Source organism: Drosophila mojavensis, unplaced genomic scaffold, assembly GCF_018153725.1.
Source record: "Drosophila mojavensis isolate 15081-1352.22 unplaced genomic scaffold, ASM1815372v1 contig_19, whole genome shotgun sequence".
Taxonomy (NCBI): domain Eukaryota; kingdom Metazoa; phylum Arthropoda; class Insecta; order Diptera; family Drosophilidae; genus Drosophila; species Drosophila mojavensis.
In genome coordinates, this window is record NW_025318726.1 from 515,621 (window position 1) to 528,644 (window position 13,024).

A 13,024-nucleotide genomic window follows, 5' to 3' on the forward strand; every position below is an offset into this window, starting at 1 on the left:
ATTTGAATTTAACAGCAGTTTTAATTAGGTTGGCATGTCCACACCGCGCGTCCCTTGCAAAAAGAATTCCTGTACAGAAAACCGGGCTGTTTGTGCGTATGAAAAATACATAATAGAGTGCGTAAAAACGTTTATTGAAGATAAAAAGTGTTCTATTATTGTTGTGCGTACATGTATGCCAGTGTTTATGGTATTTCTATGTGCGCTACAAAAGTCTAGCTTCAGTTGTCGCTTGCTGCTTCCTTTTTTTTTTCTCTCTCTCTGTCTTTTACTTCTGCACCAAGCGAAAGTTGCAGCCGCCGACGACGAGACTCACACCGCCGCCCACAGACGTAGAGGTTTTTTTTAGCAGCTGCATTTGCAATTAATTGAATGCTAAATGTATAATGTCGCTGGATGGCGCGCAATTGAATCATGTGAATGCTGATGGCATTTCAGTGGCATACCCAGCCAAAGGACGCAAGTTCAATGTAGGCTCTTTTCTGGGCTCCGATTTGATGCTGCCCGATGCCGAGCGCGTTCACTGCGAGATACAATGCGACGCCTTTGGCAGGGTGAGTACTGTGTTTGTGTGTATAAGTGCGTGTAAATAAAATGCGCGCGTATCGATTTGGCATGGCATTTAATAAACAATATTAATAATTGCTATATCTAGGTAACCGTCTACAATTATTCAGTCAACGAGCCCATCCTGTTGAACGATCAGGTTGTGCCGGCGACCGCCAAGCGTCCATTGGTGCACGGCGCACGCCTTAAAATACTTAATGAATTGTATACATGGCATTTTCCCAAAGTGGAAGACGCGCCTAACACACCGGACCGAATGCCTCCCGAACAAGCGGCCAACTCATCGCCAAGCTTGAAAGTAAGTTTAACTTGAGGCAGTTAGATAGACGCTTAACTAATTGGCTTTGGCCCGTTTCACAGACTCATCGAGCACGTCGTCAATTTGAGAATCGCTTCACCGTGCACAAGTAAGTAAAACCAAACACAGCATGAAACATGCAAGGCAGGCAGCAAGCAACCCAGGTAGTCAGAAAGAAAAGGACGAGCACACACATTTAACCCCCAAATGCGCGGACATATGCTCTGAAAATATATATTTAGAGACCTCAAGACAGCAATCAAGAAATCAAGACACAACAGTTGTAATTTCCTGTGATATTACTATAGTAGGAAGAAACATATAGAAGAAGAAGTCATGTTGTAAATTCTAATTATAATATTTACTTAAACATAGAAAAATATATTGGTTGTATAATATAATATAATCACAATATAATATAAAAATAAAAATCGGTTAATATCTACACGTTTCTTCTAACTGTATATATATATGCTAAAAGAACTTAAACATGTCTATTTAGAAATGTTGAACTCTAGCTTTGTTTATTTTTTCAATCTAAATCTTATAAAATTTAATCCTCTTTTTTGATTGAAAAGTAATTTTCAGCATTTTCTAGGAACTAAATCTATTTTAAAATATTTAATTTGTTTTTATACTTATTTTAAAGTTCTATTATTTATAATGTTACATTTATTAACGCAACAGTGAGTTTTAGCAAGATATTATAATTTATTGAATTTATTATGCTTCATGTTCAAATCGAAAGAAATATAAAAAAAAAACTATTTTGTTCGCTAAACATTGTCAATCATTCAAACTATTAACTATATACGAACTTTGTTGATTAATATAAAGAAATAATTGAAAATCGGGAAAAATTAATGATATTTCGAAAATGAGATTACGCCATATAACCCGAAAGAACTGTCGAAATATCATATATTTTCTTTATTATTATTTTCTAGTTAACTTATTAAGTATATATTAACTGTGTTGACATAATTAATGAATTCCGAACATAAAGAGAATAATAGGATATTTCAGTACTAAGGCCATATTTGATATGTTATTGGATAATGCTTTAATCATATGCTTACAGCTTTCGATATTCCATCAATTCAGACGATGAGGGTAATACATCGATTGAAACGCCCCCATTGGAGACCAGCACGAGCAGCAATGCAGAAACAGATCCGACAGCTGAAGCAGAAGTGGAACGCTGTGTTACCCCGTCTGTCCAAGAAGTGGACGAGTCACTGCCCAAAGTTGATTTAGTGAAGGCTACGCAGAACAAGGAGAACACCAGGACGCCTTGTAACAAGCTGATTCTAGAGTTGTGCGACCGCTCCGATGTTGTCATCACATCGTTTTCTCCACGTGAAACGGGCGTAAAAATTGAGAAATCCTTTACGCGCGTCATCAAGCCCAGCACAGGACTCGGAGTTGGATTGCTCTCAGCGGCAAATACGCCGAAGAGCGTTTACAGTACGCCGAAGAGTGTGCTGTCCGAACAGAACGATGACAGCTGCAGCCGCGACCTAATGGACTTCAGTACGCCATCCACGTCGAAAAAGGCGCTGGCTGGCAAACGACAATCTTCCATGTATTTAATTGACCTAACAACGCCACAACGATTGCGGCCCACATTGTCGGCGACGCCCAAGCAGACGCCCGCCAGTGCTGGCGTCATCAGTGTGGCCTCCACTGATGAATCCTCTGACTCGCCGATGGTCATAGACATCACCAATTTGTCCACGCCGTCAACATCGTCGGCAACTATATCCAAGCAGGACCAACAGTCACGTCTGACTGCCAAGACGCCCAAGGAGCAGAAGCTGGTGGTCAGCTCCACGCCCAGGCGCACGCCACAGTCGCTTATGAAACGTGCACTGCTCACCAGTGCCAAGAAGCAATTGCCTGAAGCAAGTAAGAGCAAGCACACGACGCCCGTTCGGCAATCGCTACTCGATGCACGTCGTCAGTGCTTGACAGCGCCTCGACGCCTACCCTTCCATCCGCAACCGCAATGGCGTACACCGGGTCGTCGCCAAATGGCCAACACTCCAGTCAAGGCTCCCTTGACAACGCCACGGAAACGTCAATCGTCCGTCTGCCTGAGCAGTCCGCGCGACAACAAAATCTCGCAGCTGCGCAAATCGCTGGCCGCCGCCGCCAAGGTGAGTCCAAGCGTCGGCATGAGCAACAAGCTGGTGGCTAAGGCCCGTCGTGCTCTCAACTCGCCCAAGCAGAATTCACCGCAACGCATCGAATCGCCCAAAGTGGATACACCACGTGAAGAGTCCAACGAGCCGGATCTTGGGCAGAATCTGTCCTCTGAGTTGAGCCGCACATTCACCTTAGATGACGACAATAGCAACGTATCCTCAGCAGCAGCTCTGGAAGCGATGGCTTGCTTAATAAATGATGATGAAATGCCTGCCCTGGCACGCAGCAAGCAGTTAAATTCATCCCTGAATGAAGTGAAGCCCAACGACACGATTCAAAAAGAACTGGATGAGAGCAACAATATATTTTCGCCCAATGACGATGCTAAACGGGATGAGATTGGTTCAACCCAAGAAGGCAACCAAAATCGAACCTTTGATGCGAATGTTTCTCAGGAGCTGAAGAATAAGAGCATCGAATCCACGAAAGCATCGCCTACAAATGAGAGTTTAAAGAATCGTGAAGATGCAGAAACTATTAACAGTGTTGTACTGCAGGAAACAGCTTCCGAATTCTCAAAGGACTCAGCTGCAGTTGATATCATTGAGGATAACATCTGCGAGGAAGTGACGCCAACAACCACATATCAAGAAGGTAAAACCATAGGAAATTATGTCAAATTAATCCATTTAATATTTGTAAATAATTCAAGCAGAAGCCGTTGATAACTTGGTCGAGGACTCAATTTGCGAGGAGGTATGCATTACCCCGCAGGATGACGCAAAAGCTGAAGGTAAGAAATTGTAAAAAAAAAAAAAAAAAAAAAAAAAAAATTGAAAATTAGAGTACACAATATACAATAATTGACTTTTCTTAAATATTTAATTATTAAATGTCAAATCAATTTTTATTGAAATTAAATGAAGAATATGAGAAAAAGTATTTCTAATAAATTGATGCAATTAATTAAAATAATTAATAAAATATGAATAAAATGTTATATTATAGTTCCTGAAGCCTCTCCAGAGGACCATGTGAATGAGTTAGCCCAGTCCAGCCAAACTCCATTAACAAAGCGCGTCACACGACGCTCTTCAATGGAGTCTAAAGCAGTCGCAGTGACGCCCAGACGCAGTATGCGCCGAGCATCCATTGAGGCCAGTAATAAACTGGATGAGCAGTTATCCAGGCCAAAGCGTCGTGCATCATGCTCCTCGACCTTGGAACACGAAGCCACTGCACTGGCCACGACCACGCCCAAACGCAAGCGACGCCTTACTGAAGAGTTGTCGACGTCAACTCGCAAATCGGTACGCCGGATAAGCAACACACCCAAGGCAGTAGCGCAGGTAGACGAGTCTGTGGGCGATATGGGCGTTATAGTGGAAGAGGAGGATGCCGTGCAGCTGGAAGGTGAGCAGCTAAATGAAAGCAATAACTATATAGTTGTATGAAACCAATATTTCACAGACAACAAATTGCCAGCAGATGAGGATTATGGCAACGAGCTGCCATCTGATGCGATTGATGAACCGGACAGAATTGATTACCATGGTATGCGAGAGCTGCTGAAGACACCCAAAAGCTGCAGTACGCCACGTTTCAAGGGATTGCGTGAGATGATGCGCACTCCCAAGGCACCAGCTTCACCCGTGCTAGACCACATTGAGGAGCTGTTGGAAGGGGATTCAAATGATGCAAGCGCTACGCCTAAGCGTCAAGTGACCGTAAGCCGTGTGAGCCTGGAGCTAACCCGACCTGAAACGCAGGACTTGTACTTCAAAACTCCGAGTGGTAAGCATCTAATGATACCAAATGATCCGGCCAGTGCAGTGCTCAAATCACGCGAAGATTCATTGGCAGCCACTACAGAATACGATTTAAATGCAACAAATGCAACCGTCCACTTGGACAAGATCTTTGATGATATGCTCACTGCGGAAACGACAAATCCAATCGAGGGCTCCGAGGTCGAGATAAATGTGACTACTGTAAGCACTGTCAGCGACACTGTAGCTGATCCCTTGGCGTCTTCTTTGGGGCCAAGTGACACTGTCAACTCCGAGGCACTAATGACAATTGGCGATATGGATGAGAGTCATCGAGACCCTCTAACAAGCACTGCATTTAAACCTGGTGCTCAAGCTGATGCTAATGAGCGTTATTTGGATACAGGAAAATCATCAAGCATTTGCGAAATGAGTGGTATACAGATGCTCGATCAGACATCAGATTCTATGTTCTCGGAGCCACTGATTGTCACCGGCGTGGACTCAGCTGACGTCACATTGGAGGAAACAAAAGCAACAGGGACTGTTAAGGCATGTACACCAAGGAAGAGCATTTTGGAGGATTGCTCTGATACAGATTCGATGGTAGGCTTGGCTGAGCCTCTAGTAGTGAGCGACGATGAAGACGACATAGAAGTTGATCCAGAGAAGCCAAATGTAAACGCATCTGTTGCTCAAATAGAAAATTCTCAGGATGAAAGTGAAACTTCTAACAGAGATAGAGCTGAGAGCTCATCTGTCCAAGTGCAAGATCCGAGCGTAAACACAGCATTTACTTTGGATAATTCACAGAAAAACGAACAGGAACCTGAACCCTCAATTATCGAAGAATTGTCAATACAACTTGAAGTATCTAGTCAAACTATATCCCGGATTGACTTAGAGGCAACTAACGTCGATGCAACGTTGGATATGTCTGTTGATAATAGAAAATCTACGATTTATGCTCTTAATACTAGCGAAGCCCAAAAGAGTGAGAAGCTGACGACTGGTTCAGAATCTTTCATAAACGATTTGAGTAGAGGGCAAGAGGAATCGACAACTGGGGAATCTGTAAGCCATGAAATAAGTGAAATTCCCGAAGAAGATGAAATTTCCATGATTGAGTTAGAGTCTTCAAATGCAGCTGCAAGTAATACAACAATTAAAGACAATGGAAATGAAGTGGAAGATGTCGCTTCTCCTGTACAAGAATTACCAATCTTGACGAACGAAAATAAAGAGGCTCTCAACTGTGAGATGTCCAGCGAAAATAAGATTGAAAAGGACCAAACTCCTGAAGCAATATCAAACACAGATATAAAATGTTTGAGGAATGATATTACGAATAAAGCTGAAATATCAGATAAAGAACAAATAGAACAATTGCAAATCCCAGATGTAAATGTCAACGTTTTGGAAGCTACAACTTCCCCTCTGGATATTATAGACTCGAACGAGACCAATTTAAATACTTCAGATAAGGAAAATCTTGAAGTGGAACTGAAGGAACTGACAACAAAATGTGAAGATAAAAAAGAAATTGACAAAACTAGAACACCGGAGGACGTTAAAAGTCGGGATACTCATTTGGATGAGTCAGTAATTGAATTCGATGTCTCTGTGCTTGCAGAAAATGATGAAACAGAGAAACAACTTCCAGAAGTCACAGAAACCACGCATATTAAAAAAGAAAATGAAACAACTGCAGCAACAGTAGACACAGTTGAAACTCAGAATTCCGATGCAGACGAATCTATTGTAGAACTTGATGCCTCTCTGCGAGCAGAGATTGACGTAGATCAGCAATTAGAGGAGCAATTTCCAGAAATTATAAAACCGTCGTCCATTAAAAATGAAATTAAGGAAACTGCAAGAGTTGAAAACCTGGACTCCAATGTAGACGAATCGATAATTGAACTTGATGCATCTGTGCTAGCGGAAAATGATGTAGATCAACAATTAGAGGAGCAACTTCCGGAAATCGTAAAAACAACGTCTACAGAAAGCGACATTGAAGCACTAGCAGGAGATATAGCTAGTGCTCAGGATATTGTTCTGGAAGAGTCTATAATTGAACTTGATACGTCTATGCTCGCAGACGATAATGATGTAAAAGAACTTCCTATGGAAACGAGTACAACATCACCTATTCTTAAGCCAAAAGCAACTGAAGTTCGAGCTGTGGGTGTAGTTGAAACGACATCAAAAGCTGAAACAATATCAACGGAAATCGCTGAAGATGCGATGAATAAGGCCGAGTCTTCCGAATCTAACAAAAATGAATCTCTACTTATTCAAGAAGCTTCTAGCGAAACTGAGTGGGCTCAAAAACCATCGCTAGACCAAGATTTATGCCTTTCGGAAAATTACACAGAAAAAACTGCCTGTCAAGATATTCTTGAAGAGAATGCCACAAATCAGAATGATTCGCTCGTTCAGCAGGATGATAAAAATCAAAATGAATTATATATTTCATCTGATGATATCTTGCCTAGATCTTCAGGAGAATCCTTAGCGGACACAAGTGCATCTCCTGCTGCCAATGTAAATAAGTCACTGATTGAAATCGACGCATCAAATGCAACAACAGAAGGGGAAGACAATAAGGAAGAGTCACATGCCAAAGCCCAGACCGCCGTAACATCAGAATCGTCAGAGGACACGATATCATCAACTCGTGCATCGGTCGGCGAAAACGATAAGATAGTACAGCATCCAATTGAAAATACTATTGTATTAACATCATCTCAGCCTGAAAATGATGAGAAGTTGAATGCTTCTCTTGTACCTGAAGTTGACAAAGCTTTAGAAGAACAACAGATGGAAAATGCGACTAATAAGCCTGTTGATGTACCAAATAAGGAAACAGCTATCAAAGATTCGTCAGCCACAACCCAAGAAAAAGAAGACACTATTGATACCACAAAAGATGAAAATGCAACTCATTTGAAGTATGTTGAGGAAATAACAGCTATCGTAGATTCCTCTGCCTCGACTCAAGATATAGAAAAAGCCCTGGATACGACGAAAGATGAAAATGCAACAAATGTTAAATCAGATGATGTGCCGAGAGAGAAAACGCCAGCTATCGCAGATTCTACGGCCCCAACCCAAAACGAACAGGAAACTCTGCATACGACAATAGATGAAATTGCGACAAATGGTAAATCAAATGATATGCCGAATGAGGAAACAACAGCTATTGATGATTCCACAGACATGACCTTAGACAAAGAAGAAACCTTAAATTCGACGAAAGATGAAAATACAACTAATTTAAACTCAGATGATTTGCCGCACGAAGAAATGCCAGCTATTAAAGATTCTTCAGCTTCAACCTTAGACAAAGAAGAATCTCCTGATACGCTTTTGGATGATTCAATAGCAAATCAGCCAGCTCGTCAAAGCCTAGATGACGTTTCAAAGGACATATCAACTCAAAATGCAGATGAGAATGAAGTTGCATTAGATACTCCATTAACAACTGAAGAAAACGAAAAAGAGGACGCGAAATCAAGTCCTATCGCAGAATTGGCTAAGGTGCCATTGACACATAATGATGTAACGATGGGTCTTGTAGAAAAAGAAGAATATGAGGATAAAAAGTCACCAGGCCCTATTCCAGAGACCGTACTACAAACTAACGAGGCAAATGCCACTATTGAACCTACAACACGTGAATCTTCAGCTAAGGAAAGTGAAACTGTAACTATGTTTGAAAAAGAGCTCGGAAAAAATAATCAAATCCAAATTGAAGTTGAAGCTACAAGCACTAAGAACTCGACTATGGGAGAAGAAGACGATAAAGTTTCATTCACAAAAGATACAGCCGAAGAACCCAAGAAACAAGTTGATGGTATTATTGATTTGGATGCCAACTGCTTGGCTAAAAATGATATTGAACTTGTAGCAAATAAAGATGAAAGTGTAGTAATGGATATTGAGCAGAATGAAGATGTAAGCGCCAATAAACCAGATGTTCAGGATGCGTCTAAAGCTGATAAAATGGAAGATCATCAAGGAAATGAAAGAACACAAGTTGAGCAATTGAAAACTAGGAAAACTATTGAAACTGGAACAGAACAGGCGAATTCTTCATCCCAGGATGAAAGTCATGAAATTGAAGACGAAAATGAACCTGTAAAAATACCTACAGACGCTGCTCCAACTGAGATAGAGGGAGTAATTGAATTGGATGATTCTACAATCGACTCTAACTCTATAACTGATCCCAGCTCTTCTGAAATTCAATCTACTGAAGAAGCAGCTGTGATTGAACTAGACGATTCAACTGCGGAATCTAGCTCTATCGCCGAACCTAAATGTTCCATTGGAGATGATGGGGTAATTGAACTAAACGATTCCTCAACTGATTCCAACTCGATGAGAGACCAACAAAGTTTATACAGAAAAGCGGGAATACCTACGCTTAATCAACCACTAGAACAAGTATCAGTTGAAATCTCTGAAGAAAGCACTTCGACTTCTACGCCCACACACGAAACTGTCGTTCAGAATACAACTGATAAACAGGTAGGCCACATCGTCGAACAGCAATCAGTTTCTGAATTGAAGCAAGTGGAGATAGTGGCTGCTAAGGTACAGCCAGCGGATATAGCTGAAAATTCAGAGAGTAAAATAGAGGAGGAGCTCGCGAAGGATCAACCTCAAAGTGAATCTTCTGAGTTAGGAAACGCAACGCCCGCTTTGAATGAAAATCAGACCAAACAAAGCGAGCGTTTGTCCAAAGATTTGTTTGCTGATATTATGGAGAATGACCATGTGGAAGCTGCTGTTGTTAATCAAGCAACGATTACGGCAGAAACATTAAATAATAAGCCCCTGCTGACTGAGGGTTTGGAAAAACATATGGGAAATACTTCGGAAGTTGTGGAAAATGAAAAGCAACTGGACAAAGTGATCGAAGTAGCAAATGAAAAGGTTAAAGCAGACAACACCAAAGAGCAGGGGCGTACATCTCCATTAGATATTGCTGAAAATTGTGAGCCTTTAGAAGATAATCACAATGATAAAGCAATCGTGGAAGCTATCGAAACTCATACAGAAAACCAATTGAAATTACGTGGAAGAAAATCAATTGATACAGAAGAAAAAATTACAGAAACTGTTGCGCAAATAGAAATTATGGCTGAAGAACCAAGCCACCTTCAGCAACCAAAGCGTCGTGGCAGGAAAGCAACAGTGGAAATCGATGAAAAGAAATTGGAAGAAACGGTCACTCATGAAGAGATACCTGAGCAGCGGTCTAAATCAAATCGGCGTGGAAGAAAACCAACAGTCGAGACAGAAGAAAAAGAAGCAGAGAAGACTGTACAGCAAATTGATAATGAAAGTAAACAACAAAAGTTGGTAGAGTCACATCATTCCATTAGATCAACACGCCGTGGAAGAAAATCAGTTGATGCTGAGGAAAACAAACATCAGAATACAGTCGAAGATGCTACTATAAAACATACCGAAGTTAAATCAGATGAACAAAATGATCTAAACAAACCGAAGCGTCGGGCAAACAAAGAAGCAGCAAAAACTATAGCGGTTGAAAAGAAAATAGAAGAGCCAACTGCGGAAGAAACTGTTGATGCTGACGATAAGAAGCCTAACATAGTCCCAGAGGAAGATATTGAACATATAGAGACGAAGTCTGAAGAACAGAGCGATCAACCTAAATCGAAGCGTCGACCAAGAAAAGCAACTGTAGATCAAACTGAATCGACAGAGAAGAAACTCGAGGAGACAGTTGATAAGATTGTTGATAAGCCTAAATCAAAACGTGGAAGGAAACCTACACATGATGACAGTAAAGAACACGCAGGGGACAAATCGGAAGAAGAAAATGCGGCGAAAGCGAAAGACCTGCATAAGCCTAGAACGAGACGCGGCCAAAAGCCAACGACAACAGAACTTGAATCAAAGGAAACCCCGGAGCAAGAGAAACTTGTTGAAGACACAAGTGACTTGGACAGACCCATTGTACATGATGAAACCCCCACTACGACTGTTGAAGAAATGGCAGAGAAGACATCCACAGACACTGAGAAGCCAAAGCGACGTGGGCGTAAGCCATCCGCTGAAGTTGTTGCCGTCGAAGTGTTTGAGCCCGTGAAGCCCAATGAAGAGCCTATCAAAGAGAAGCCCAAGCGGCGAGGACGCAAAGCATCTGCAGAGGAAACACATGAACTGCCGGAGCGCAAAACGACGCGAAATACTCGGAAGGCTTCTGCGGAAACTGTGGAGCAACACGAGCCAGCCAAGGAAGCCATGGACGTTATTGAAGAAGCTGAGGAACCATTGTCGAAGATTCTGCGCGTGGAAGAACCAGCTGCATCAACAACGCCCATAATCCGAAGACGTGGTCGCCGCCAGTCTGTTAACGCAGAGGATGCTCCGCCACAAGACTTGGTTGTGGCAACCAGCTCGCGGCGTGGACGCAAAGCCACAACTGATACAGAGACGCCAGCTGAGCCTGCTGAGGTGAAGCCAAAACGACGCGGTCGCAAGGCGTCTGCCGATGAAACTCACACGGACGACGCGGAGCCAGCTAAGAAACTAGCTAAACGTGGTCGCAAACCCAGCGCTGAAGTGGAGCATCATGACTCAGATGCAACGGAACCTGCAGTGGAGAAGAAGACGGCCATGCGACGAGTCCGCAAGGCTTCAGTTCAAATGGATACACCAACATTGGCGAAGAAAGCAACTGCACGACGTGGACGCAAAGCGTCCGTGGCTGAGGAACAACTGGAGGTGCCCAAGGACCTGCCGGAATCGTCTGCAGTTATTGTGGCTGCATCATCACCACGACCACAGCCACCTAGCTCAGAGGATGAACTGACCCCGCGCCGTCGCGAAGGGCGGAATTTGCCACGCAAAAATTATGATGAAACATCGGATGAGGATAAGCGGGGCTCCACGTCGTCGCCGCGTCGTGCACGTAAGCCAGCAGCTAGCAAAGCGGCCAGTAAAGCAGCTGGTGCCGTAACACCACCCGTAGCGAAGCCCACCACTCCGATTCCAAGCACCAAGCAGGAGGCGATTGTCGAGTCCACAGTGGAGCCTTTGGTACCCCATACGCCGACTGGGCCACCTGTTGTACTGCCAGAGCCAACTAGCTCTCAGCGACGTGAAGGGCGTAATGTGCCGCGCAAGAACTATAATGAGACCTCGGATGATGACAAACCAGGCACCTCACGTGCACGTCGGGTTCGACAGCCAACGGTCAAGGCCTTGGAGCTACTAGTCGATACAGCAGCAGCTGCGCAACGTCCCGTAACGCCAAGGCGGCGCAAGGCCAAAGATGACGGTGATCAGCCGTCAGAGAAGAAACCCTTAACAGACCAAGGAACGCCTATTACGGCCACCAAATCGCGGGCTGGAGGTCGTCGCAAAGCTCCCGATCCAGCTGATGTAGCAGAGGTTGTCTCCGTTGCCCTGTCAACTGGCAAACGCGTTGCACGCAGCCGCAAAGACAGTGCCGCCAGTAATCAGCACGAAGAACAGGTGGAACAGGAATTGGCGCCGGAGCCGGAAGCGGAGCCTAAACAGACAACCAAGCGCAATGCACGCGGCAAAGGTAAATCTGCGGTAGCTGAAGAGGAGGCAACAGATGAGCCGGCTACCAAAAAGCCGCGGGGCAAGACGCCGATCTTGGTCACGCATGTGGAAGTGGTACCAACAGAAGAATCGACCGCCAAGCGAGCGCCTGCTTCGCGTGGCCGTGCCGCACGAACCGTAAAAGCCGTCGAGGATAATGTGGATGGTGCGCCAGAGACGACGGCGCCAGCACGCGCCGGACGCGGTCGCAAGGTACACTTCGAGGCGACGGAGGAGGCAACGACTGCAGCGAGCGCAGCAGCGCAGGCAGAGGCGCCCACACGTTCGACACGGTCTCGCCGCAAATAGATTCCATTACCTAAATATCTTAAATTTTAAACTCTTTTTTTATGTTTATTGTTTATGCCTCCTGTGTACAAAAAAGGTTTACAGCATGGTAATATATATGTAACTACGTATTGTTAATTTTTAAGTTAAAAAAATAAAATTAAATTAAAAAATATCTGAAAGTTGACAGAGAGATGGAGAAGGAAAGTCGGAGCTCAAGCATGCATACATAATGAATACATACTTTAACAAACCTTAATTTCTAGATATACATAATTAAACAATGCATATGAATACTTATATAAATATATACATAAATAAATAGCTTAGCTTGTAAGAATTC

At 43.3% G+C, this 13,024-nt stretch overlaps 1 protein-coding gene across 4 annotated transcripts; it reads left to right on the forward strand.

Annotated features, from left to right (window-relative positions):
* Positions 1 to 20: 20 nt before the first annotated feature.
* On the forward strand, positions 21 to 13,022 carry LOC6572561 (microtubule-associated protein futsch). Of its 4 annotated transcripts, none has more exons than XM_032728223.2 (8): positions 21 to 554; positions 656 to 865; positions 928 to 974; positions 1,947 to 3,667; positions 3,726 to 3,806; positions 4,022 to 4,426; positions 4,484 to 4,807; positions 4,865 to 13,022. In XM_032728223.2, the coding sequence occupies exons 1-8, from the start codon at positions 387 to 389 to the stop codon at positions 12,700 to 12,702; spliced, it is 10,794 nt and encodes a 3,597-aa protein (XP_032584114.1). In that variant the 5' UTR covers positions 21 to 386; the 3' UTR covers positions 12,703 to 13,022. The 4 variants fall into 4 exon arrangements, with proteins under 4 accessions (XP_032584114.1, XP_032584115.1, XP_032584113.1 ...); XM_032728224.2 differs by having other exon boundaries at positions 4,877 to 13,022; XM_032728222.2 differs by having other exon boundaries at positions 4,484 to 13,022.
* The last annotated feature ends 2 nt before the right edge of the window (positions 13,023 to 13,024 follow it).